Consider the following 27,472-nt stretch of genomic DNA (forward strand, 5'->3'; position numbering starts at 1 on the left):
TCTGCACGCTCCGCCGTTGGACCAATCAGTGAGCACGGGCCTGCTCTCCTTCGCTGTTTCTGAGCGGCTCGGGGAAAGCTGCTGACGTTTGCGCCGCGCACGACTCAGTCCGCCATGTTAGTGACTGACGCAGGCGCCATTACAGGAGAAGTCTCTCGAGGCGACTTTTGTCAGCTTGTCAGTCCCCACCGGTGTGTGGGGAAAGCTTAAGAGGCTTCAACAACTAAACGCCCGAGATAAATGACATGAGGAAAGGGAGCAAGAAGGGCAACAGTCCCAAGTTGTTTCAGCAGGAAACTGTATCCGGAAAAGCATTCATTAGCGCCCGCCCCCAGAGTGAATCAACACGAAGAATACGATTTTTCCCCACCTCTCCCATGATATCCTACAATCGGGTTTATTTTTTTTTAAGCAATAAGCAGGAAGTCTTGAGCGACCTCCGTTCAAAGCCTGGTGAATTCTGGTCAGGAGCCAGGCGAATTCTCCTGTCGCTGCGCTATTCTGACTCGTTAGCAACACACTATTAGCTACATGCGGACCTGTGTCTAGGGTGCCCCTCTCCTCGGAGCTGAGGATCTCGGGAAGGAAAAGAGACGTCGGGTAGCACCTGACGCCAAAGTGTTAAATCGTAAACGCGCAGGAACTGGACAGCTCTGCCGGGATAACGAGCAGAGGCCGCGCCCGAGAGCGGGAGGGAATCACACTCGATTAATTCGCTGCAGGGACCACAGTGCCCGCTGACCAATGGGGAAGCGAGGCAGTGGGTGGGCGGGCCCATGCGGGCGCGCCAGGGATCCCATTCGGCCCACTTCCGGCGCGGTGCGCGGGCTGCAGCGTGAGTGCCGCCAGGCTGCGTCCATCTCTCGGTGCGTAACCTCTCACCGCTACGAAGAAAAGTACCTCTGTGCTTGGTGTGGGGATTTCCTATTAGGAATTGAATGAATCCATAGGGACGCGTTTTGGCAGTAGGAATTTCCATCTTATTTTTAAATGTCGTGGGAAGGGGTAGACCACGTGCTTTTCCCTTTTAACTGACGTTTACATTGGATCTATCACTTTTCTCTGCTTTCTAAGATTCTAGGCCTTTTGTATGTTTATGCTATTTTAGGTCATAAGTGTAGATTGCCTATTTTTTTTTATTATGCACCTATTGTCTCTAGCAGATGAGTGCACACTTTTGCATTTGTTTGTGCTGTATATTACTCACCAAGTCCATTGAAATCCAGGCTTTATGTCGCTCTCTTATCTCGGTATTTACTCATTTAGATGACTGAGGCCCTGCAGGTGTCGTCCCAAAGGGACAGAGTCTCGACCCAAACCCAGGCCCCGGAGTCAGGCCCCCTGAGCGTTCTCGGTGTGGATTCTTCAGGCCGAGGCGTCGCCTCCCTTCTAATGGCAACTAAATTTAAAGCTCTGTTTATTTCAAAAATTTCAACACATATGGCAAATCTGTGATTTCCATTATACTAAAATAGCTTTTACCTCTCTGAGATGATCATTTGGTAATTTGTCTTCCTCAGATTTTCAGTGATCACCATCTCAATTGTTAACAGCTGCTCCACCACCTCTAACTCTGACTTGCAGCGAGCTCCTTAACCCAATACCTCAGTTTATCTGCAGGGAGGGCGTGGTGACAGAACTACCTCATAGAATTGTGCAGTTTAAGTGGGATAATTCATGATAAGCATTTGGAATGTATCATCCAGCACCCAGTGAGTGCTCGAAAAGTGTTAGTTTTTTATAACATCTCTTAGATTTTTATTTAAATGTGTAATCCCAGCATCTCGCAAGAAGTTACAGACTCCAGTTTTCTTTTTCCTGTTACCGGTTTGCCTTCTACAGAATTAGTGGAAATTGCTAAATTAATGTAACAAATTATTTTGGGGGGTGTTGGCTTTTTTTTCTGTTAGAACTTTTTTCTATCCCTAAAGTATCAATTTTGATAAAGTACATAATAAAATATAACAAGGTGGCGTTTACTATTGCTGAATGTCAGAAGTTGTGCTGATTGTTTATATACGTTATTTAGTTCATCCTTGGATAGCCTTACTGTAAGGCAAGTTTTCTTCCATCTTTTAGGATGTGAAGAAGTTGGATCACAGACAGAACTTACCAAGGTCACACTGCTCACATCAGTTCAGAGGTCGCTGTTGCGCCCATCCTGCTCGGCGCCAAATGCCAGAACGCCATGAGACGTGTTCAAATTGGATTTCATGCTTCTCTCCCAATTTCCTAACCTACTGTACTAACTTCTTAAATCAGGGGTCAGCAAACTGTGGCCTTTGTGCCAGTCCTTCCTACCACCTGTTTTTGTACAGCCCATCAAGTAAGAATAGCTTTTACATCATTAAGCGGTTGGAAAAAATTAAAGGAAGCATGACATTTTTGCAACACGTGAAAATTATAAAATTCAAATTGCAATGTCCATAAATAAAATAATTGACACACAGCCATGCGTACTCTTTACAAATCTCTGATTGCTTTCTGTTGCTTAGAAGCAGAGGTAAGCGATCTGTCACCTGCAGCCCATGGCCTATTGTAAGTTTTTACTGGACGTAGTTACGTTCATTTACTTGGGTCTCGTTGCTGGCTGCTTTCATGCTACAGTGGCAGAGTTCAGTAGTTGCGACAGACTATGGCCCTCAAAATCTCTGAGACTTCAAGGTTTCAAAACATTTATTTTAAATTGTGGTCTAGTTTTAAAACATCAGGTTTCATGTTTAACTGAGGCTTGGTGATTATTATATCTTGTAAAAGTGAAGCCCAAAGAAGGGTTATTATTCGTAGGAGATTTTTTTTTAATCAAGAAGTTAAGTCGTCATTTCACTCCTTCACTTAGCTCTCTATTCCAGTCTGCCCCATATTAAAAATCCTCCCTATCCCTTAGGAATACAGTCATATTTCTCAAATTATGAATTGTAATTTTTTTTAATTATTTTATTGTTGTTCAAGACAAATCGTAATTTTGTACTAGTGAGTCAGTCGCATCCATGATATTTAGAGCTTGTGATTTCGGAAGTATGTGCGTTCTGAACTATCACCTGTGGTTTTCTTTTTGCAGTTTCCATTTTCCTTTGGATTCCTGTTTGCAGGCAACATGGCAGCCCGAGTACTTGTGATTGGCAGTGGAGGGAGAGAGCACACGCTGGCCTGGAAACTGGCACAGTCTAATCATGTCAAACAGGTGTTGGTTGCGCCAGGAAATGCAGGAACTGCCTGCTCCAAAAAGATTTCAAATGCTGGTAATCATGTTTTCAAGTGGGGAGCGATAGTTAATAATGATAAATAATAAACTCGCAACTACATCTGTTGTTCATAAGGTCAATGACTATTACTCTTCATAACCATAAAACTTATGTCGTGATTTGAATACTTTCCATGTATTATAAATTTAAGGTATACTGTTGTTCAAAGTGTAGCATTTCCTTAGCTTAAATTATTTTGAACCTTATAAAACACATCCATTTTAAAAGTCACGAGGGCCTAATATAGGTTAAAGGCAATTTTTTTTTTAAACTTACTGATTTTAGGGGGGCAGCAGAGAGAGGGAGAAACATCAGTTTGTTCCACTCATTTATGCATTCATTGGTTGATTCTTGTATGTTCTCTGACTGGGGATCGAACCCACAACCTTGGTGTATCAAGACGATGCTCTAACCAACTAAGCTACCCGGCCAGGGCTAAAAGCATTTTTAATGTATATTTTTGGACATGAAAAGTTGAACATTTCTTTTAAATGTCAGTGTTGGCCATTCTAACTCCACAATAGGTCTCAAGCTTTATCTCTTCAAGTGGTTAAAAAAAAAAAAAAGACCTGTTCATATGTTATGTTAAACTCTTCAGTGGCTTCCCATACTACTTCGAATAAAATTCACACTCCTTAATGTTCCTTACAAAGCCCTTTGTGACCTGGCCTCTGCCTGCCTTTCCAGTCTGATCTTTTGTATCCTTTGTTTCCTTTCTGCTGCTCTGTCCATGCAGTCAGTCCTGCCAGCCTCCCGAACAGAGCTGCCTGGGACTTGGCATTTGTTCCCACCCCAGCATGACTGGCTGCTCATTGTTCAGGTCTCTCAGCTTCCCTGCCACCTCTCAGAGAAGTGTTTCCTAAAGTTTCCACTAAGTAAAGCATGTCCATACCATTTTACTTTTTTTCAATTTTGAACTATCGTATCTATTTTAACTTCTCTGTTGTGTGTCTTCTATCTTCGTTTCCTCCCTAGAACATAAGCTCTTGAATGTAAGCTGCATGCGGGCAAGGAACTCAACCTGTCCTTTTTTTGCAACGTGCACCCTGCCACGTACCCCATGTGGCATGGTCTGTATGGGGAGAAGAACATGACCCAGCAAGCTGCAAACTGGGAAGATAATTGCATATACAGGGCAACAAAGAAAAAGAAAATAAGATGACGCCCTGGCTGGGGAGCTTAGTTGGTTTGAATGTTGTCCTGATACACCAAGGTTGCAGGTTTGGTCCCCGGTCAGGGCACTGATAAGAATCAACCAATGAATGCATAAATGAGTGGAACAATAAACTGATGTTCCTTCCTCCCTCCTCCCCTCTCTCTCTCCCCCTAAAAATTAACAAGTGTAAAAAAAAAAACTTTTTAAGAAAATAACGTGAAAAATAATATCTGCTCCCCTAGGATCTTCTTAGTTAGGGGTGAGATATTATAGCCGCTTATTGAAGAACTGTCATTCCATTTAGAAGCAATTGATGTCATGCAGGCCAGCCCATGAAAATCTCCTGGGATTGTCGTGGGGCTGCTGCCACTTGTAGAGACAGGTTAGATACGTCCTCTTCCTCTTGCCACCATCTGCTGTGCAGAGGCAGTGGCTCTGCTCGGCCCACTTCGGTTTGCAGCTACTAGCCCAGAGTGCGTGGCCCTCCACCCTTATCCCTGCACGTCCAGGTGTCGTGCTGTGCAGAGGAACTGGAGACTCCCTGAGTGAGGAGTGGTGATCCAGATAAAGGGAAGCAGGAGAGCACCTGGAGAAGAACCCACGCTTAGTATGTGGTTGATCCTACTGCCTAGAACTCCCTCGAGGAAGCTTCCCTGGCTTATAAAGAGAGCAAGATGTCCTAACGTCATTTAATTCTTAGCTTGAACACCTCTTCATGAGGACACCCTTCCAGACTCAACGAGAAATATCCTCCCTGTTTACCTCATACCAAAGTTGACTAACTTGTTCACAATTGGTCATTTTTTCCATATTTATTACCCAACATTCCCACAGTGGACTAACAGCATCCTAAGTGTAAAGACCCTGTATGCGTTAACGTCTTAACCCAGGACTAGAGCAGTCTCTAGCACACAGTGGTTCTCAGTCAGTCCTGAGTGAACGGCATTAGAAGACCAGCTTCGGAGTGTATTGTGTTGGTACCGTTTGTTTACTATATAGTCAGTGCTCATGACGCGAGCCCCACAGGCGAGAAGGTGCTTTACAGCTGTTTGGGAAGCTTCCTTGTATTTTCATCCAACTGGCTCAGCGATAGCAGAGAGCTGAGCCTTGTTGGTTAGCCTAATGCTCTCTGCTCTGACTATCCCCATGAAACTCATCAGTACCAAGAAAAAGAAACCAAGTTCATGGGCATAAGAAAGTATAGCACCCATTTTCAGTGTGATACTGAGTTAACAGAGAATGTTTTTGGGGAAAAGGGTGAAGGGTTTATAGGAACAACCATAAAGGACACATGGACAAAAACAAGGGGATGGAAATAGGGGAGGGAGGTGGGGATGCCTGGGGTGGTGGGGAAGGGTGGGGGCGAAAGGCAGAAAACTGTACTTGAACAACAATACAACTCAAAAATATTTAATTTTTAAAAAAAGAATGTTTTTGGAAGTGAGGTATATTTGTTTCTCTTTTCTGTTCACAGCCATCTCCCTCAGCGACCACAGTGCCCTGGCCGAGTTCTGCAAAGATGAGAATATTGAATTTGTCGTTGTTGGACCGGAGGCACCCCTGGCTGCCGGTAAGTACATTTCTGTCCATTGTATGTCCAGGGTGAAAGGAGCTTGGGGGGTGGGTCATCTAATCCAATTCATTTTAGAGATGAAGATGTCTAATGTCATATTACATAGGAAAAAGTCCTTTCACCCTCTTGAGATGTATGTATTTTAGATTTATTTCTCCTCAGGCATCAAAAATGTGATGAAAAAGAAATCATATTTATAGCCATGGAAACATTTTATATGATTTTATTGTGGTGTCTATTTAGCGATCTATACATTTGAATATAACGAACAACTTCTGCTGATTTGCATCACGTGTTAGTAGCGTCTTTGTTACTGCATCCTGCAGACAACGTGAAAATCTTAACAGCTGCCATCTGCTTTATCTCAGTACAGATGTGGTCTGGTCCCAATTCTCCCGGCCGGAAGGGCACCACAGGGGCCGTGGCTCACCTGAGGCTGCTTGTTTCCCTCCGCAGGAATCGTCAGGAACCTGACGTCCGCAGGAGTGCGCTGCTTTGGCCCCACAGCAGAAGCAGCTCAGTTAGAGTCCAGCAAAAGGTTTGCCAAAGAGTTTATGGACAGGCACGGAATCCCAACTGCCCGGTGGAGAGCTTTCACCGATCCCGAAGAGGCCTGCAGCTTCATCATGAGGTAGGCAGGAGACTGACTGTGAAGGGCAGCTGTTTTGTTACGGTAGTTAAATATACTGGTCACTTTTATGTCACCAGTTTACTATAAAGTAATTGTGGGGCAAGAAAACTCACTCTACATTCGCTGTCTTTCTTCCAACATCAAAATAAAGTGGGATTCTGTGCATATGTGGTACAATCTTGTGGCCTTGCGGATTTTTAGGTGGTGAGGGTGGGGTTGGAGAGACATCGATCTGTTGTTCCACTTACTGATGCATTATTGGTTGATTCTTACCAATGACTGGGGATTGAACGCACCACCTTGGAGCATCACGATGATGCTCTAACCAGCTGACCTACCATCAGGGCAAGATGGGTTTTTTAAATATTTGTTACTGAATAGTTTCTAGGGAAGAGGATACATTGGTTTTGCACTCATGCACTCTTTTTACAGCCAATTGACGTACTTGTGCATGGTGGCAACTTACAAAAATAAAGGATATTGATTTTTTTTTAACAAATAATTAATCAGAGTGAGGAAACGTCACTTAGCGGCCTCTGCCACTACTGCTCGACTCTCAGTCTTGAAATTAGACATCCTTGTCTGTGAATGTTGACAGGCACATGACTTTGCCCTTTTTTTGTTGGCCCCTTTCCCTGTGACCTGGTATGTTTTCCATTTAGTTGAGTCAGTTTCACTCTTTTTTTTAGATTTTATTTACTTTTCGAGAGAGGGGAAAGGAGGGAGAAAGAAAGGAGGGAAGAGAAACATCCATCGGTTGCCTCTTGCATGCCTATAACCAGGGACCTGGCCCACAGCCCAGGCACGTGCCCTGACTGGGAATCGATTCGGTGACCTTTCGGTCTGCAGGACAACGCCCAACCCACCGAGCCACACCAGCCAGAGCAGTTTCATTCTTTATTCATTCTAAGTCCTACAGAGTTTCTTAAACACAGAATAGTATCTCCTAGTAGCCAGATACCTTGGGTCAGCAAGGACTCTGTTATTCACATACTGTCCTCGCAGATCTCCCATCTTACTCAACAGCAAAAGTTACCAGCAAGTCGTGTGCACTTGGAGCAATGGTCTGTGTGTCCGCGTCTCTGTTGTTCCTACACAGCCACATTTTTAGCTGAAAAGATCTTGTTTGTACTCTGCATAAACAATAATTTCCAGTATTGCTCCAGAAAATCTTGTTTTAGCCATTTTCTTTTTCTTTCTATACAATTAAAAATAAAATAGAACATCAGTATGATTTTTACAAATATTTTGTTTATTTTAGTGAAGCTGGTACAAACAACGTCCATTTAAAACCCATATGCCAGGCCAAAAAGTTCAAATAAAATCAAAAAGAGCAGTGTTCTATTGTACGCACTTCTGATGAATAACTTTAGTAACTGCTAGTGAAAAGTAGAACTTTTCTGGGGTCTTTGGACAAGATTTTCCTTTACTCTGAGAATGCTTCCTCATCAGCAGCACCCTCTTTGGAGTGAGCCTTTACACTCATCTGTCATCCCAACTCCACCCTGGTCTTCCTCTTTTGTCCAGATCTTCAGATTTGGAAGTGGCTTCCAGTTAAGGAAAGGTCATTTTTCCACAGTTGAGGTTCTGAAAGTCTTCCATCTCCCTCTGGAAGTTGTAGTCCAGGAGGGAAGCAGTCACATGCTAGAACTTCAGGGCCACTGGAAAAGTCATCGTGAACCTTGCATCCGTCAGCCTCATTGGTCACAACCCTGGAAACGCAGTCATGGGAAAGGTGGCCACCCAGTGCACACCTGTCCTTTCTTAGTAGAAAGAGCGGGCGATGGGAAGGGGCTGAGCTGTGGTCGCCAAAGTCAGTGCAATGAAAACAAGCCGAAATGGATGGGCACTGGCACTTGAGTCACCAAAGGTTATAAAGAGAGGGAGGGGTCAGTTTTCAATTTAGTTTTAAACACCACATGACAAAAGAGCTATTTCTAAAAATAAAAGGGGGTTGCAAGAAAAGAATAAAAAGTATCTAAACTATCAAATGACCCCTCCCTGTTCCTGATAAACTTCAATCATGTCTTCTTCCTCCATTCCCAGTTCTCCTGGAGTGTGATTATCAGCAGTTCTCTGACCTTCAAGGGGAACCCGAGGGAATTCACTGAAAAGCCCTATCTTTGACAGTAGGATTCCTTGAGTCTCTTGAGATGGGTCGTCATTTTCACTTCAAAGGGCATCTCACTGCTAGCTTCTCCAGTGACTTTGAGTTTAATGGATTCTTCCTTCTTATCCCCCAAGTCCTCATCGGAAGGTTTTGCCTCCTTGTCAGACGTGGTGATGGTGGCTTCCCCCAGGGTCTCACACAGCAGTGGCCTCAGGCAGGCAGAACCTCGCTCTGGCGGAGATTACAAACCCGTCCCTCCCACAGTATGATTCACTACTTTGTATCTTAAAGATGATTCCATAGCCGTCATCCAACTGCTTTAGTCTTCCAAAGATGTTGCCAGTGAGATCTCGTAATTGAAAGAAGAGAAACCCAGTGTGTCTCGTGCTGTGTGATCACGAGAGTGCGTGGGGCATCCCGGTGGGAAGCACATCAGAACGGTGCTGTCGTCCCCGGCAGTTTTCTTCTCTCTGCTCTTCTCTCACTGCTACGGCGCATCCTTACAAAACCCCAAAGCATCTTGACTTTCCAGGCTGCACGGGTCAGTTGGCTATTGAAGATGATTCTCTTCACAGTGCAGACTTCCCGGCCTTGGTGGTAAAGGCCAGCGGCCTCGCAGCTGGGAAAGGGGTGACTGTCGCTTCGAGCAGAGAAGACGCCTGCGGAGCGGTCCGGCAGATCATGCAGGTCAGTCTCTGGAAAAATGTAGTTTTCTAGTCACACTGGATAATGTTTATAACTTTCAGCTCTTAAGTTCACAAAGTGTTCATCAAGATAAGGAAAACGTATCCCACAAACACACAGGTAAGTTACTTTTCGTAGTACTTTGTATTGTCATGCATTCCCGTACAAGAGTTAGGATGGACCACACTGATGGCTAAACGGTGACTGTTCTTTGGAAGTAAGTTCTAGCGTCTTGTGGTGTCTGCTCCTGAAAGGTAGGAGATCCCCAGGCTGTAGAGCGCACAAATAACTTCTCAGTCGTGCATGAGGACCGAAGTCTGCGCCCGTCGTCGCATCCCACATCTTTTGATGCACGGAATTAATGTACTTGGCTTTTCCTTTATGGTTCATCTTGGTTGCTGTGGGTTTCCCCTCCTGCAGAAATCTAGTTGCACAGACGTTCTGCAGTGTAATTGTTGTAGGCAAACGTATTATCATCAGAAGTAAGAACTAAGTGGTGATGGAGAAAACATGTCTTTCTGCACTACCTTTCATCCGTGCCTGTGCTAGTTCTGCATCATTGCCACTTTAAAAATAGGAAACGTTCACCTGTTTCTTTGAGGCTCTCAGAAAGGGAAAGGGAAGTTGCAGTACTAGTGTATTGGTTCATAATACAAATGGTAGAAAATGACAGCCAATTACGTATATGTGAAAAGCTTACAATTTTCATTTTTTATTTTTTAATCTATAATAAGGATAAAACTTTTGGAGCAGCTGGAGAAACTGTTGTCATTGAAGAACTTCTTGAAGGAGAAGAGGTGTCTGTAAGTGTGTTCAACTCCTAAATGTTTGTGAAGTGCACGGAGCTGTTACCTGACTGCCACACCAGAGACACGTGATCCGCTCTGGTGGTTTCAGCTGAAAGCGCAAACCCAGCAGTTACAACAGGATGTATATACGTTTAGTATTTGGGGTGCAAATGAAAGAAAACTGCATCCTCTTTTAATCATTTCCAGTGTCTCAGTAAGGGACTCGGACTTGTATGAAACATTATTTAAAGGGGGAAAAGGTTGGAATATTTTACTTGGAAGGTATTTTGATTTTTTGCCTAGCCTGATTATTGATGTAGATAGCTTAGGGTTTTTTATGTTTTAACTCGTTTTACTTTAAAAAAAAAGAAAACTTCTCCCCTAAGAAGAATTAGGGTACATGTTCCCCGTATTAATTAATCTCCGTACTTTCTGGTACCCAAGGTAAGCGGACCGTTCTATTCTCTGTGCAGTGTCTGTGCTTCACTGACGGGAGGACTGTGGCGGCCATGCCCCCAGCTCAGGACCATAAGCGACTGCTGGAAGGAGACCGAGGCCCCAACACGGGGGGGATGGGCGCCTATTGTCCAGTGCCTCAGGTGCGTCCCAGGGGCTCGCGTGGAGTCCAGTAGGAACTGCTGGGTCTTCTCAGAGAACTTGGGTGCTATTCTGTTTATGGTCATTTTTAACCCTCCGAGGTCATCTTTCCTATTTTATAAGAATAAACCTAAATACCTACTTGATAAAGGGGCAGCACAAGGATTTTAAAAGTTTATGAATTTAAAGTGGTCGCCCCATCTCAAGTAGTAAATAAATGGTAGTTTTCCTCGCCCCTTTTCATTGTCCCTTGTGGTACCGCTTACAAGATGATTTTTGAGAATACCAATTACATTCACATATTTCTGTTTGTTCCCAGGTTTCTAAGGATTTGTTGCTAAAAATTAAAAATGCCATTCTTCAGAGGACAGTGGATGGCATGCAGCAGGAGGGTGTGCCGTACACAGGTGAGCACGGTGACGTGCTGGGGGCCCTGTGCACAGAGCGACTTTACTGCTTTGACAGACTTCCCTGTTTTCTCTTTTTCACCGTCTGTTAGTTGACCACTGCAGTACCATTTGTTATGGTTGTTCCGTACCTTCATGCATGTTAGAAGTCTGTGTCCTCATTTTCAGTCACAATACAATGTCATCACGCCCTGGCTGGTGTGGCTCAGTAGATTGAGCACTGGCCTGCAAATGGAAAGGTCGAAGGTCCAGTTCCCCGTCAGGGCACACGCCTGGGTTTCGGGCCAGGTCCCTGGTTGGGGGCATGCGAGAGGCAGCCGACTGATTGATGTTTCTCTCCCTCTCTTTCTCCCTGCCTTCCCCTCTCTCTGAAAATAAATAAATGAAATCTTTTATAAAAATACAGCATCTTCAGTATATATCTTTTTTCCTTTTTAATGAAGGTGTCCTCTATGCTGGCATAATGCTGACCAAGGATGGCCCAAAGGTTCTGGAGTTTAATTGCCGTTTCGGTGATCCAGAGTGCCAAGTGAGTAATAATTTAAGAAAATACAAAGTATTGCTTTGTAGAAGATATGTGGTGGTGGTGTTTTTTGAAATTTTATTTATTTATTTTTAGAGAGAGGGGAAGGGAGGGAGAAAGAGAGGGAGAGAAACATCAATATGTGGTTGCGCCTTGCACGCCCCATACCAAGGATCTGGCCTGAAACCCAGACGTGCGCCCTAACTGGGTATCAAACTGGCAACCCTTTGGTTCACAGCATATGCTCAATCCACTGAGCTGTACCAGCCAGGGCAAGATGTATGTTGTTTTAATCTCAGGATTTATGAGCCTTGAAATAATTACTTTTGAGAAACACAGTTTACCCAGAGCAACATGGGTTTGAACTGTGTGGGTCCACTTACATGCAGATTTTTAAAAATAAATATACCATCAGCCCTCCCTATTCCTGGATTTTGAATCTGTAGATTCAACCAACTTCAGATTGAAAACAGTGTTTTCAGTCCGTGGTAGGGAATCCGGGGATGCAGAAGACTGACTGGTTACGTTGAGCTTCGCTGTTTCACATAAGGGACTTCAGCATCTACAGATTTTGGAATGTGCAGCCCACTGGACCAATATCCTGCAGATGGCAAGGGACGACTATAGTTTTAAGTTTTGGGGGAGTTGTAAGTTACTTGCTATTTTTGACTGCAGGGGTTAGGACCCCAGCTCCCACGTTGTTCCTGGGTCCACTGTATATGCAGGTTTCGCTGGTATCCCAGTGAATAAAATGTCTAAGATCTAAAATTCTTCTCAATTGCTGTGCTGATTATGTCTTTCCAGGTAATCCTCCCACTTCTGAAAAGCGATCTGTATGAAGTGATTCAGTCTACCCTGGACGGCCTGCTCTGCGCCTCTCTGCCTGTCTGGCTTGAAGACCGTGCAGCTATCACTGTTGTCATGGCAAGTCAGGGTTACCCAGGAGACTACGCCAAGGGCGCAGAGATAACAGGTGAATGCTGGAAACAAAAGGTTGATTTCAATGTGACAAATCAACAAAAGGTTGATTTCCAGTGCCACAGGAGGCCTCCCTCCCATGCTGCTCTGCTCTTTCTAAGGGTGCGAGGCCATCAAAAATCTTTCAGGGGTTCTGCACATAATTATCTTGCTTGTTGGATATGAGCGTTCAGATATCCAAAATTGCTGTAATCAAAGAACTGCCATCCAGCCCTGGCCAGTGTGGCTCAGTGGGTTGGAGCATCATCCCATAAACCGAAGGGTCGCTGGTTCGATTCCCAGTCAGGGGACATGCCTAGATTACGGGTTTGGTCCCCTAGTTGGGGTCCATACAAGAAGCACTGATCGATGTTGCTCTCTCACATCAATGGTCCTCTCATTTTCTCTCTCCCTCCCTTCCTCTGTCTCTAAAATCAATAAGCATGTCTTCAGATGAGTATTTTAAAAAAAAAAAAAAAAAACTGCCGTCCATTTCTATTTTTGGACAAGAAAGACTGACGTGGGCCTGGCTGAGAGCCAGGAAGACACTGGAACTGTGTGAGAGTTGGGAAAACATTAGTGTGAACTGCATCAGTGAGATACATTTCAGATATATGATCTCAAATGGACCCTCCAGTCTGCAGTGCACCCCAGGTCGCCTAGGCAGCAGAATACAAACACTTTCAAAAGTGTGGCCTTGTCTTCCACTTCCCGTTACAGAAAGTGAGGCAACTAGTTAGATGGTGTTAAATAGAATAGTGCTTTAAAATGCCAAATAAGTTCCAGTGCAACAGCCCAAAGGCAGGCCTCTGTGACCCTAGCAGGCTGGACCTCCCGGGAGCCTCTGTGTGTGTTGGATTCAAACAATGCACTTCCTGTCTCACCCTGACGAGAAGCTCATTGCTCTGTGAATCCCACGTGTGGTAGCTGGGCAGTTAGGAAGCGATTGCTTTTTTTAAATGAACCTAAAAAGAGAAGGGATAGAATCAAGATCCTTTGTATTGGGGAAGTTTCCCTAAGATTAAGGTGGCAAGTATAATGTTCATTTCTGATGCAGCAACATTGGGTATTATCATACCAGCAGGAATTTGGGGAACTATGACCAAATGCTCCTGTATTACAAAACACCTAGGGAAGGCCTGGGTTAGCAGACTACCAAGTACGACGCTAAAAGAGAAACGGGGACAGTAAAGGACAAATGGGGGGGGTTAAGAATAATTTTCTTTCTAAAAATTAAGAGATGTCTTTGTATAAACTGTCTGTGTTCATCATTTTAGAATTAAGAAAATACAGCCTAATAATATTTTAAGTGTAAAATTACATATGAGAGCTTTTGAAATAATTCAAAAGAAAATTAAGCCGGGGTTATTGGACTGCATCTAAACCCTAATTTAAATCAAATTTGTTTTAAAATTTTACAACTGTGTTGGGAAAAGATTAGGAATACGTCGTGCACAGCAATGATTCTGTCGGTCATTTGAAAAAGAAAGAAGAAAGTACCATTACTTTGTGATAAAAGAAACTCCTTTACTCCTAAGTAACCGACAGGCTCAAATCCAGGATTATTCATTGATATTTAGGTTTCATACCCTTTTTTTTGTTTTTTTAAGTTTTTAATTTGGGTAAAAACAAGTTTCTACTTTTAAATCTCGAACTTTTCAGGGCTTAGCTTTTTTCCCTCATTGAAACAATAGTTCCTATGTGAAATTTACGATAGCACAGGGTTTGGGGAGTTTCATTGTCACCCTAGAGCAGAACAGACCGTCCTTAGGAGATAGTGTCTATTACTGTTACATTGCCTTCATGCCTCCCTGATGGGACTCTTGTGACAGTTCATTAAAGTGAAATAAAGATTCTGTTTTTTTAAAAAAACAAACTTCAGGAAATTACCAACCAGTTCACCAGTGCAGAATATTGTAATCGCGGATACTAAGTCCAGTGTGCCATCTTGCAGGGTTTGCTGAGGCCCAGGCTTTGGGGCTGGTGGTGTTCCACGCAGGCACAGCCCTAAAAGATGGCAAGGTGGTGACCAATGGAGGGAGAGTCCTTGCAGTGACAGCCATCCGGGAAAATCTCGTCTGGGCCCTTGAAGAAGCCAGGAAAGGACTGGCTGCGATCAAGTTCGAGGGCGCTGTTTACAGGAAGGACGTAGGCCACGGAGCCATAGCGTTCCTCCAGCAGCCCAGGTAAATGCCTCCCCACGGTGATGACAGCGCAGCTTCACAACTGGCTTACTTGGCCACTCGGGCAGTCCCGCGACCCTGCACCAAGTCAGTCTGTAGCCGCCCTGTGGGGCTGCTCCGATTTCAATTTGCACTTAGTTTGACTCAAAGCGATTTGGAACAGTATTTAAATGAAATGGAAAAAACTTCACAGCAGCTCCTTCCATTAGAAAAGCTTAGTAAAGTCACCGTGACATTATTTGTTTCACATTGTCACTTTAAATGTATGCAATCAGTTGTGTGTTATCAGTAAAATGGGGGAAGGGATTTTTATTCCTTGAGTTATCGTATATTTAAATACTACTATTAACTTGCAACTCCTGGTTTTGTCAGAAAGTTCAAGATGGAAATATTGGTCATCCACTTTCGCAACTTGATTTGATGATTCTGTACACTTGGCCATGTTCTCTGACACTGTGTTTATTCCAGGCACTGAAATGTGTTTTTCACCCCTGTTGATTTGTTCGTTGACAAATCAACGTAGAAACGTACAAATCGTAGAACTTTTCCTTTGTAGAAATCAATAAACTTTTCATTGCAAGTGTGAGTGTTTTGCTTTCTTAGCTATATATCAGTTACTTTCTTTGTTGAGTTCATCTATGAGAAATGAATAAGTTTTAGGACAAAATAGGAAATGTTTAGCAACTTAATTCAAGCTATACTTCTACCAATAGCAAGTTTTCAAAGTTTAAATATTGGCTTTTTTTTTAAGAAATAAGAAAATGCTAAAATTTTATTTTTTATTTTAAAATGGCCAGATTCCATTGAAATGATCTATTTCAAGGGACCACAATCTTAATAGTCTGAGTTATTTAAACTAAAGGTGAAGTTCTTTTAAACAGTTAGAACCAAGTATATTTGTACCCTAGTACCCTGTTTTTAATAAAACTTAACAGGCTTCTTCCTATGCCACTGCATCCCACGAGGCCAGAGTTCCCGTCTGTGTGAGGCACAACTGCCACACGCACAGTGCTGCTCACCCACTTGAACTCTAAGTGTGCTGCCCACCGTGTTTGCCATGTGTGGGAGATGAGGCCCCACACATGTGACTTTGTTCTTCTTTCTTCATTGTTTTTTTTACCTTGTTTCTTAACTGTCTTCAGCTATAAGGAAACTTGCAGTCCTCTATTATTGCAGTAAGCTCAGTTTCATTACTTAGGGATTTTTGGGTAGAGTTCCTAGAATCCTAATTTTTACCTTTTTGACTTAGTTTCAACACTCCTTCCCATTCCAAAATTGAACAGAAAGGTTATGGGGAAATGTCAGTATACTTAGCTACCTGTGAGAAGCACTTACGGAAGAATTAGGTTAGAGAGGTCACCCTCCATAGTGATGACACAGCCCCATCAACTTGTCCATTTAAACATGTCCATTTCCAGGGCCTTCAAAGTCTGTGGAGGGGGCCCAGCACATTCAGGGCTATGAAAGTCACTAAGGATGTCTTCTGCTTTAAATAACATTTTAAGATTAAAATAGTTTTCTTTGATATTTAGGTGATGTCCTAGGTTTAGTTCTGTTTTTTTAATTCTTTAGGGGCCTGACTTACAAGGAGTCTGGGGTAGATATTGCAGCTGGAAATATGCTGGTCAAGAAAATTAAACCTTTAGCCAAAGCCACCTCCAGACCAGGTAAGTCAAATCCTGTCCCTTGCTGGTTCGTTAACTTGGACGAACATTGCAGATTGATTTGGGCTTTGTAGTTCACAGCAAGCGTTCCAAATTACTGCCAGGCTCTATAAGTCTTACCCGGTAAGCCCTGCAGACACACGGTCTTTTGCTTTCTTGTCTCTGTTGAGAAAAGCATTTCTTATTTATGATGTTAAACTCAAAAAGATACATCTGCCCCTTTAATATTTAATTACTTTCTCGAGCAGTGCTTTAAGTGTGTGGTCCTCTCTTCCATTCTCAGGAAAGGCATCGGGAAGGAGGGTTCTGCATGTTCGTGTTTACCTGCTCTGTAGAAATGGGTCAAGTAATTAATTTCCTCTCCCACAGGCTGTGATGTTGATCTTGGCGGTTTTGCTGGTCTTTGTGATTTGCGAGCAGCCGGTTTCAAAGATCCTCTGCTGGCCTGTGGAACAGATGGCGTTGGAACAAAACTGAAGGTAACCAGACATCTTTGTGAACAAAGGCCTCTTGTGGAAGACAGAGGGGATTTACTGTGTGTCAAGTGTGTATTTTCCCTTTTTGACATACAAGCACTAAAGAAAACCATACCAAATAACCGAATAATATGACTTAAATATCTACATGTTTCTAACAACACGGTATTGTTGAGCTACCATATTTTGCCATGTATAATGCGTACCCACGATTTTGGCCCAAGCTTTCGGGGGAAAATTTTTAATTTTAATTTTTTAATTCAGTTTTTTATTTATATTTAGAAACAAAACCGATTATCGTATTCCAGGGTATTGTTTTGAATATGGATATTGTTCCTGCTTTCTAGAGTTACACTTTTAACACATAAGCATAAGGAAAAGAATCAAAAACATTTATATAAACATGAAATTTGTACTATCCATGTATAATGTGCATTCCTATTTTTCCCTCAAAAGTTTTTTGGGGAAAAGTGTGCATTATACTCAGCAAAATACGGTATATCTGGATGGCAGGATTGTTTTAGGGGATAAAAGGGGCTGCATTGGGACTGAGTAGCTTATCAGAGTTAGTGTTCTTTTGTCTTTAGGTGTTCAGAGCAGCTAGCCGAAAGTTGATAATATTTGTTAGCCTCCACTGCTAAACTGACAAGGTATAATCTGGAGCCTAACCTCATGTGGATGTTTCTATTGTTCTCTAGATTGCCCAGCAGTGCAATAAACATGATACCATTGGCCAAGACTTGGTTGCTATGTGTGTAAATGACATTCTGGCACAAGGAGCAGAGCCCCTCTTCTTCCTCGATTACTTTTCCTGTGGGAAACTCGACCTCGGCACCGCGGAAGCTGTTGTGGCTGGAATCGCCAAAGCGTGTGTGCAAGCTGGGTGTGCGCTCCTCGGTATGGCCGCCCGCCATAATGTGTGTCTCTGTGCTGTAGCCCTGTGTGTAAGTGTGGGCGGCACAGCTAATGAGAGAGGCTGTAGATCGCAAGAGGAGGCCCATAAAACACAGATCACACTACCTGAAGAAAACTCAGACCCTGGTGTCCTGAAACCCCTCCTTGGGGGTGTTGCCCAGGCTCTGGCCCCATTCCCAGCCCTGTCTTTCTCAGTGGCCTCACACACGCACCGGGCAGGGTCAGCTCCTCCTCATGGCCCTGCAGCAGAGGCAGGCAGGGTCTTGGTGCTCTAAATCTGCAATTTATTTTCCCACAGAAGGACACAAAATAAAACGTGCCCAAGGTTTATGGAAATACTGCTTAAATATGTGTGTCACTTCTACCTCGTGAAACTCACCTGACTAATGGAGTGGTTCATTGTAGCTGGTGTTAATTGTACACCTCCTAGGTAAGTGTACAGATATCACGATTTCTTTGTTCTCATTTGATGTCCTGCCAGGGGGTGAGACAGCAGAAATGCCAGACATGTACCCTCCTGGAGAATATGACCTGGCCGGTTTTGCCGTCGGCGCCATGGAGCGGGACCAGCAGCTCCCCTGCCTGGAAAGGATCGCAGAAGGGGATGTGGTTATTGGGGTGGCGTCATCCGGTCTTCACAGCAATGGATTTAGCCTCGTGAGGAAAATCGTAGCGAAGTCTTCCCTTCAGTACTCCTCCCCAGCACCTGACGGCTGTGGCAGCCAGACCTTAGGTAAACTCACTTTCATTTTCGTCTCTCCTGCTTGGAAGTGTCTCAGCCACCACCTGGTGGGGTTAGTCTCTCATTAGAGTGGAATAAATAACATGACCCTGTGATCTTGTTGGACATTATTGTGGAGCAGCTATACGGGGTCACATTCATTCTCTGAACATCAGTTTTGTTGTTTTTACACGCTTTAGTTTTATATTCATAGGCTAAGGTTTTGTCTTATCTCTCCAATGTACAGGGGACTTACTTCTAACTCCAACCAAAATCTACAGCCAGTCACTGTTACCTGTCTTACGTTCAGGACGCGTCAATGCCTTTGCCCACATCACGGGTGGAGGACTGCTGGAAAACATCCCCAGAGTCCTCCCTCAGAAATTCGGGGTCGATTTAGGTAAGCTCGCCGAAATGCCGGGGGGAGACTCCGTGGGAAGTCAGTGCACATGCGGTCGTACCAGGAAAATTCTCATCATTGGGGTTTCCTGGGGAAAGAGCGGGGGGGGGGGCCCCTTTCTACCTTTTTCTGCCCTATTAGCCATGTCTGTACGGCACAAAATGCTCTGATATACTGGACTTACATAAGGTGAGGTGCTGTAAGCTCCTCCAAGGGGGTGGGGATCTCAAGTCTATCAAGTTGGAACCAGGAATGTGCCGGAAAGGGCAAAGGTGGCTCCTAAATAGTCCATGGTGGGAGATGGAGAAGAGCCAAACCAAGGTGTGAGAAGGGGGGCAGATCTGAGAATTGTTTTGTGCTTAGAAGGAAAAAGAAGTCCCGGGTTTCTAGTTAAGCAGGTGAGTAGATGGCAACATCCCTCACACAGGAGGAAGCGCAGATCTGTGGCAGGAAGTGGAGTCCAGTGCTTAAGTCTCCAGTGTGTGTATCGCAGGGAGTCTGAGCAGACGGTGAGATTAAAAGTAGTAAGTTAGGTGCTCACAGGCAGATCGGTACAGCTAACGCCAAGAGAGTAGAGGGGACCAAAAGGTTGTTCCTCGGTGTCCTTCCCACCTGGGCAGAGGCAGAAGTACTGAAAAAGAACAGTCAGAAGCAGAGGAAGCCGTGTACATGTACAAGTAGCCCCAGCATGGATTTGAACATGACACTGGTCAGCAGTGTCGGGCAGCACAGCGAGGACCAGAAACCAGCCAGTGTATTTCAGAGTGAGGTCAAAAGGCAGCTTGGTGAGGGTGCGCACCCCCCGCACACACAGATTATTGGGGGTATAATGGGTGGCAGAGGCACAGAGGCAGTGCCTGGAGTGGGCTGCTCGGGAAACTGGTTGTTTGAAGGAAATTAATATAAATTCCTCTATAGGGCTTGCCACGTCAGGATATTCTGAGTCGATAGAGCCATATCCCAAAAGTCACTGTGTCCTGAGTTACACAATGTCTGTATCCTGGTAAAAAGGAACCTTGGTCCCTTGTACCTGCCTCTAAGGTTTCTTCCAGGAACTGCACTTTGACAACAGATGTAAGGAACTCTCGGTATTAAAGTTACAATGTGGGTTACTCACGACTTACTCGATCGCTTGTAGAAACCAGGCTCTGAGCCTGTCCATCTCTGTGAATACTTGCAAAAATGTCATAGTTGGGTGATCTGCTCCTTATCCCACCATTTACTGTGTCATCGATACCTACCTGTCCCGATGGCATTTTTGATTAAGAGGATTCCATCTTTTGTGGACACACCACTGTTTGGTTTTAGGTTGATGTTGACTTTTGACTGTTGACAGAAGAGTGAATATTACAATAGCTAAGTCTGTTGAGCTCAATTTTTGTTTTGTTTTAAAGATTTTATTTATTTATTTTAGAGAGGTGAAAGGAGGGAGAGAAACATCAATGTGTGGTTGCCTCTTGTGTGCCCCCCACTGGTGACTGGGCCCACAACCCAGGCATGTGCCCTGACTGGGAATCCAACTGGCGACCCTTTGGTTTGCAGGCCAGCGCTCAACCCACTGAGCCACACCAGCCAGGGCTGAGCTCAATTTTAAGAATGGACATTTCCAACCTAGCAGAAGTGGAACTAAATCTGGTAGGGAGAAGAGTCGTGGTACCTCCTAGAAACTGTATCAACTCTAGAGCATTAAAAAACTACTTACCCTGCAGGTACACCACTGAGGGGGCTGGATAGTCAGCCTCGTTGTGTAATAAAAAGCTAAGTTCACAGTGGCTTCCTTTTCTTAGGAGCATCATAATGAAATCATTTAATTCAATATAGTTTTTGTAAATCGAATCACATAATTATAGGTTCTGAAGAAATTCTTGGTGTATTCACGATACTAGAGTATATATTCTTAAGACAGATGTAAGCCTAAATTTCTTTAAATAAATAAGTGAAATCTTTTAGAAATAAATGTAGAGGGATAGGGTATTTGACTTTAAACCTTTTCTGTAACATGAGTCTTCTTTAACAGTGTGTGCATTTCCTTTCAATCTGCATATAAGTCACCTAGTTTTGCATCGCACTTACAGTGCATCTTGGTCATTGCTAAGACCCAACTAACCATTCACAAAAGGTAGTATGCCAGCGTTTACTGGAATTCAGCTGTCAGCTCACGTCATCCACTAGGGGATTTCTGAGAATCTAGATCGTTCATGCAGCACAAAACCTCACTCACTTGTGAATACTGGCCAAGTGTGCAACAGAAGTGTCCTCGGTGTCTAAGGTGCCCGTGTTTGCGGGGCTGTCCGTGGTCTTGCTCTGTTGAAGCAGCAGTGCTGGTTGTGTGCGTGCACACCTTCCACTCAGTATGAGACGGCAGGTGAGTCGGACATCTCTGCCCGTTTGCAGATGCCCACGCCTGGAGGATCCCCACGGTCTTCTCGTGGTTGCAGCAGCAAGGACGCCTCTCTGAGGAAGAGATGGCCAGGACGTTTAACTGTGGGGTTGGCGCTGCCCTCGTGGTGCCTGCGGACCTGGCAGCTCAGGTTCTGAGGGACGTTCAGCAGCTCCAGGAGGAAGCCTGGGTGATTGGCAGGGTGGTGGCCTGCCCTGAAGGTAATGGCTGCTCACTTGATTGCTCTTCCGTACATCACCCCTACTGTAACGGTGCTGCCACACACACTGGCTGTGCACCTTTCATCCAGCCATTGCTGTGGCACAGCCGCAGCGGGCCGGCAGCCACACTGTGGATGCATGCAGCTTCTCACCACACCCTGGGATGAGCCTAGACCAGGGGTGAAAGCTTGGGAGTAAATGCCCACTGCGGGGACTGCAGACAGGAGCAGTTGTGGGGCACAGTCTGCACGGCTCCTTGGAGGGTCCCAGGGAAATGGAGCCCCAGGTGCCCATGGTGGTGACCGTTGAATAGCACACTCATGTGTCAGCTCTCCTGTCCCATGCTTCCAGATCCTTGATGTGGTTCCCTGGGTCACTCCCCTAAAGTCTTATCTCAGGCTTTGTGTTGTGGTTCAGCTCAGATCAAGAAGTAGTGAGTAAGCACCCTGACCAGTACTGTGAGGTAATTGCTCAGGGACTATGCTGAAAGGTACTAGAAATTGGCCAAGTGGCAGAAAACCCACTCAGAATTAGCTAACAGGGATGTCAGGGCTTGTTGATTTTGCTGGGCCTGCCTTTCATTCCTTGTGTCGGTTACATTTTCAGGCACACTCTCCAAACACCGGAAAAATGTCTTGAGCCCACATCCCTCGGCTCCTGTTGCAATAAGGAGCCAGGCCCCCTCTTTCACAACATCCTGTATCAAATATTTGATTGGCCTTGCTTGGGTCGCATGCCTACCCTTGAGGCAGGAGCTCACGCCACCTTGACAGATGGGAGATTGGGGGATGGAGGCAGGCCCATGGCAGGTGATGGGGTACCCACAGTAGGCGCGGACGCACTCGTGTGCTGTGGCTTTTAGTTGAGTAGGTAATATGTTCACCTCAAGGAAGATTTGATGAATGAGTAGTGTTAAGTAATACAAACCTACTGTTTTAGTCCTTGCATATCTCAGTTTCAGAATAAAATATAATATTCTAAAGTTTCATAAAGTACTTTCCTTTCTGCCATCACGGTTCATTCACACTTGTTCCTTGCTTTTTACTGGGTGTGTATGAAATGAAGGCCGTCCCCGGGTGAGGGTCAGGCACCTGATGGAAGCCATGCGTGTAGACGGACCGGTGTTGAAGAACGGCGCAGCGAACAGTGCCTTCTCTGTCCAACCAAAAAGGGCGAGAGTGGCTGTCTTAATTTCTGGAACAGGTGAGATGCAGCTTCCTCTTTACTGCAACGCTGTAGAAATGCTCTTCCCCCCCTTCCCCCACCTTGCCCCCCCACACACACACACACAAACCCTGCAGAAACAGCAAGCGGAGTCAGTAAAGCTGTGCTAACTCTGCATGGGGCCAGGTGGGGGCCCAACTTACCACCAAGGATCATTTGCAAAGTCTGTGATTGTCTAACACTACACTGTAAACCTGAACCTCCTACAAAATAATACTTAATAGAAGCTGTGATTGAAAACTTACGATTTTTAAATGGCACCTCTGTTTCTTTAAGGAGTGTGAGCTTCCTTGTGTTTCCCTCTTCCGCAGGATCGAACCTCCAGGCTCTCATAGACAGCACCCAGGAGCCAGGCAGTGCCGCCCGCATCGTGGTCGTCGTCTCCAACAAGGCCGCCGTGGCCGGCCTAGACAGAGCCGCGAGAGCAGGCATTCCCACCAGAGTAAGTGGCGTAGAGCGGGTCTTGCCTGCGGCTGCACTGAGACTCTTGCCCTGCCCCCACAGGCCCTGGGGCCGGGGGCACCCATCCTGAGGAGTTCTGGATTGGGGGTGGGTGCCCGGCCTGCCTTTCCACTTCATCCTGTCTGCTCCCTAACTCCTGACATCGGGTGTGCAGGAGGACGTGACGTGCAGTCTACATGAAGGTCAACTTTTAAATCATTTTCTGGTAATTCATTGAAAAAGATCATGCTTCTCTTTCTATTCCAGGTAATTAATCATAAGTTATATAAAAGTCGTGAAGAATTTGACACTGCAGTTGACCAAGTGCTTGAAGAGTTCTCCACAGACTTAGTCTGCCTTGCAGGATTCATGAGAATTTTATCTGGCCCCTTTGTCAGAAAATGGAATGGTAAGCAAAAATGTTTGACACCACGTTGAGAAGCCAAGTGAAAATGGACTGTGGGTGGCTAACTGGCCAAACAGCCCCAGTGAATTATGTCTTTACGGTGACATTCATTTTATGGCCTGGGTCATAACGCAGTTTCCTTTGCCTCAGCCCCAAGATGCCCGCCCATGATTGATCATCCTGCTTTCCCTCAGTTTTCTTTGGCCTGCGTTTGTTTCCCTTTCCTACAAAGATAGCATTTCATCTTCTGGTAAACATCCGCAAGAGACTTTTTTATGTGTTAGCAGCAAGAGCGACTGACTCCCTGTGGCCCTTCCTCTCCTTAGGAAGTGCAGACCATTCCCAGGAGATGCCAGCGAAGACGTTGCTCCCAGAAACACAGTCCCTGTTGGTCTAGCCTCTTACCAGAAAATTTTGACTGCATCCTATTGGGTTTTTTGTGCATACATTTGGGCAATAGACGTTTTTTCTCCCCAGAGAGCTTTTGTTTCCTGAAGAGACTGCAGTTGGAGTGCTTGTGGTATAAGATAAAACAGGCAGTGCCTCCGGTGGCATAAGGCACAGAACTAATTGAGCCAGCATCTGGCTAGTGGACGTGCTGCTTGGTTAAAGGTCAAGCACACAGACACTATGCAAGGACTTTGTAATAGTATGCGCCGGCCACAAGCTGAATTTTCTTTGAGAGCCTTAGGATGCACGTTGGACATCCCCGTCCCTGTCCAATTCCAGCCCCTGCGGAGACCTGTTCTTGTGTCTCGATGTGTCTTGAGCTGTCCAAGGCAGGAACTGCCACCCCAGGGCCTCCCTGGGGGAGACCCGGTGTTTGCCTTGACCTGTTTTCTAACAAAACGGCTGCCCCGGAGGAACCCTGCTCCTCTGGCTCATGTTTCTGGACAGGGCTGCATGTGTTCCTTTACCTGAACGCAGAGGCTGTTTCAGTTCTGACCACCGTGCTTTTACTTTGCAGGGAAAATGCTCAACATCCACCCATCCTTGCTCCCTTCTTTTCGGGGTTCAAATGCCCATGAGCAAGCCCTGGGCGCTGGCGTCACAGTAACAGGGTGCACCGTGCACTTTGTAGCTGTGAGTATGTCTCTTTCTACCGCAGAGTTCCTGCTGTTTAGATGTAAGTTGTGCGGCCTAGAAAGTCATGTTCAAAACTTGGCTTCCTTTTTCAGGAAGAGGTGGATGCTGGACAGATCATCTTGCAGGAAGCTGTTCCAGTGAAGCGGGGTGACACTGTTGCCAGTCTGTCTGAAAGAGTGAAGTTAGCAGAACACAGGATCTTTCCCGCAGCCCTGCAGCTGGTGGCCAGTGGGACTGTCCAGCTTGGAGAGGATGGCAAGCTCTATTATGTCCAGGAGGATTGAAGCCACCCGACTCAGGAGGGAAGCCTGGCAGCTTGCACGGTGGCTTTCTACCACGTGCTCAGCCCAGGAGGAAAACTGCCAAAAGCAAAGAGAACCTCAGCCTGGCCTCTCTGGCCGTTTTTTAATGAACAGAGATGACTGCAAGCAGGGCCAGTGCGGCACACCCCACGTGTGCACGTGTTGGCACCAGTGGTCTCTTAGGCTTTTCCTGCGTCCTACCTTCTTGCTCAGAATTACGCTCGCCATTCAGAATGCCTTTCTCTTTTAGCCAAACAGGATACCAAAACTCTCCGTCTCTCTCACCCTCTTTTTCTGACCAGTGTCACCTCTGGTCCCAGTAGGTCTCCCCCAGCGGGACAGTTGGCCGACCACACTGTGTTTCCTCAGATTGACTGGTCAGCAGCTGCCACCAAGTAAACGGGAGATTCGGGTGCATCATCTCACAGAGGTCCTTTTGCTGTAAAAACAGTTTGGTTCTGGAAAGTTTACTCAACATTATTTAGCACCTATTTTTTATATATATGCGCTAACCACTGTCCTGTGAAGTATATAGAAAGTTAAAATATCTAAAGAAAAATGTTGGTTGATAAAATCACACACTTTAAAAGTAGAGGCTAGTACCAGATATAAGCGAGACTAATCAGTGTAAACTTACGACTTCAGAAACAACTTCTAGCCCTTCCTTTGATACTAACTGCCATTAAAGCACCCTGAACTCCATGTGAGAGAGCTGGTTCCATGTCTTGGGGTAGGAGGAACCATAACGCATCTGAACATCTGGTTGTCAGGAGCCAAAGCACGCTTGAAAACAGCAGGCATAGTGCTGACAGGCAACGGATCGCTTAACAGGCTTCCCGCGGCCTCGTTTGCAGTGGGCTGAGTGTTATTTGGACATGCTGAGTGCGTGTACAGTGATGCTCAAAAGAGAAAAGGTCACTGAAGCTATGAAGAAGTCACGACGCAAAAAGGCTGAAAACCCCAGCCAGTGTGGCTCAGTGGGTTGGGCATCACCCCACAGGCCAAAAAGTCGCTGGTTCAGTTCTCTGTCCGGGCACATGCCTGGATTGCAGGTCCGATACCTGGTCTGAGTGCCTTCAGGAGACAGCCAATCGTGTTCTCTCATCAGTGATTCTCCCTCTCTTCCGCCCTCCCCGTCTATAAAAGTCAAAAATAAAAATGTTAAAAGGGAGTGAAAATATGTCACTATTTTGGTGCAGTATTGAACGTGGACATTTTCATAGCTGTGAGTAGGAGATGAGATCACCCCTCGACCACACAGTGTTCAAGCAGAGTGACGGGGCGGGGGGGGGGGGGGGCAAGCAGCAGGGTGCCCAAGGTTAATGGGCCCTGCTGGTCACAGATGGCAATCAGAGAGAGAGGGTTCATGTGGCAGCTCAAATGGTCTCAAGGAATGTTACTCACTTCTAAGAGAGACTGCATATCTAAGTACTCCCTCTCAACTTTTTTTATTGCTCACTGCTATACAAACTTCTAAACTCACGTACAGCGTAGCAGTATTTACTTAATACTGAACTTAACAATGTACTGCTAGTCCCTCATTACTCTTTTTCTTCATTCTATACCGTGGTAAGCAGCCAGAAACAGCCCAAATCACGCCCAGAGAGAGGCTGGCTGCTGGCCCCACTGGCCCTACTTCCGGTGAGCATGCAGCCTGTGGCTGCCTCACAACCAGGTGCATTCTGGCCACCTGTACCTCTGGGTCCATCGTCCAGGCTGAATGTCCCAGGCAGAGTTATCTGATTGACAAAGTTTGAGTTACCCTCGTGCTCTCAGCCACGGTCAGACTCAGGCTGCCTCCCACACCACGGTGGGTTCCCTGCTCAGCCCCTGGGACAAAAGGTCCAGCTCCGCAATGCCGAGTGACTCAGGAGGATTCCTGAAACCTCAGGTTTCTTTTTAAAGTTGGCTTATTACCTGGACTGTTTTTGACCAGTTAGTCCATCTGTAAATTCTGCCACCTCCGCTGTTGCTTAAAAGAGACGATATCCGATAGCCCTTCTCTCTCAAGCCCGCACACCTTGTATTTACAACATAAGTGTGTTTGCCTTTATCTGGAGCCCACTGAAAATCAGCATGAAAAATTCATGAGTGGAGACAATCCAAATGTCCATCAGCTACTGACCTGACGATGTGGTCTGGCTGTGAGCACAGACACCGCAACAGGAAGCTTAAAGCCCTGTGCTAGGTGACGTAACCCAGTCCCAGGTGGCCACAGAGTGGGTTCCGGCCACGTGGAATTTCAGAGTAGGCAAACCGGTTTCTTTCAGGGTAATGAGAATGTTCTCAAATTGATTGTGGTAACAGCTGCATCACCCCATGAACACACTGAAACCCACTGAGTTGAACTGTGCCCTGTGAATGGATGGACTGCGTGGCATG

General features: G+C 45.5%; 1 protein-coding gene across 3 annotated transcripts; it reads left to right on the forward strand.

Annotated features, from left to right (window-relative positions):
• Nucleotides 1-750: 750 nt before the first annotated feature.
• Nucleotides 751-26,083, forward strand: GART (phosphoribosylglycinamide formyltransferase, phosphoribosylglycinamide synthetase, phosphoribosylaminoimidazole synthetase). 3 transcript variants are annotated; one of them, XM_053917734.2, is made up of 23 exons: nucleotides 783-866; nucleotides 2,080-2,326; nucleotides 3,062-3,242; nucleotides 5,876-5,971; nucleotides 6,431-6,605; nucleotides 9,291-9,402; nucleotides 10,134-10,202; nucleotides 10,661-10,786; nucleotides 11,104-11,191; nucleotides 11,635-11,720; nucleotides 12,519-12,687; nucleotides 14,626-14,857; nucleotides 16,427-16,521; nucleotides 16,888-16,997; nucleotides 17,693-17,891; nucleotides 18,391-18,642; nucleotides 18,878-19,030; nucleotides 21,425-21,631; nucleotides 22,697-22,834; nucleotides 23,167-23,297; nucleotides 23,564-23,705; nucleotides 24,670-24,785; nucleotides 24,881-26,083. In XM_053917734.2, exons 3-23 carry the CDS (start codon nucleotides 3,098-3,100, stop codon nucleotides 25,070-25,072), a joined length of 3,033 nt encoding a protein of 1,010 aa, XP_053773709.1. In that variant the 5' UTR covers nucleotides 783-866; nucleotides 2,080-2,326; nucleotides 3,062-3,097; the 3' UTR covers nucleotides 25,073-26,083. The 3 variants fall into 3 exon arrangements, with proteins under 3 accessions (XP_053773708.1, XP_053773709.1, XP_053773710.1); XM_053917733.2 differs by lacking the exon at nucleotides 2,080-2,326 and having other exon boundaries at nucleotides 751-866; XM_053917735.2 differs by lacking the exons at nucleotides 783-866; nucleotides 2,080-2,326 and adding an exon at nucleotides 879-965.
• The last annotated feature ends 1,389 nt before the right edge of the window (nucleotides 26,084-27,472 follow it).

Source organism: Desmodus rotundus, unplaced genomic scaffold, assembly GCF_022682495.2.
Source record: "Desmodus rotundus isolate HL8 unplaced genomic scaffold, HLdesRot8A.1 manual_scaffold_168, whole genome shotgun sequence".
Taxonomy (NCBI): domain Eukaryota; kingdom Metazoa; phylum Chordata; class Mammalia; order Chiroptera; family Phyllostomidae; genus Desmodus; species Desmodus rotundus.

Excerpts from the sequence above, each read along its gene's own strand:
- GART (XM_053917733.2), top strand. The coding sequence starts at position 3,098 with ATGGCAGCCCGAGTACTTGTGATTGGCAGTGGAGGGAGAGAGCACACG. Across the intron at positions 5,972-6,430 it reads GGAGGCACCCCTGGCTGCCG|GAATCGTCAGGAACCTGACG; the intron begins GTAAGTACATTT and ends TTCCCTCCGCAG. Across the intron at positions 19,031-21,424 it reads GAAATTCGGGGTCGATTTAG|ATGCCCACGCCTGGAGGATC; the intron begins GTAAGCTCGCCG and ends GCCCGTTTGCAG.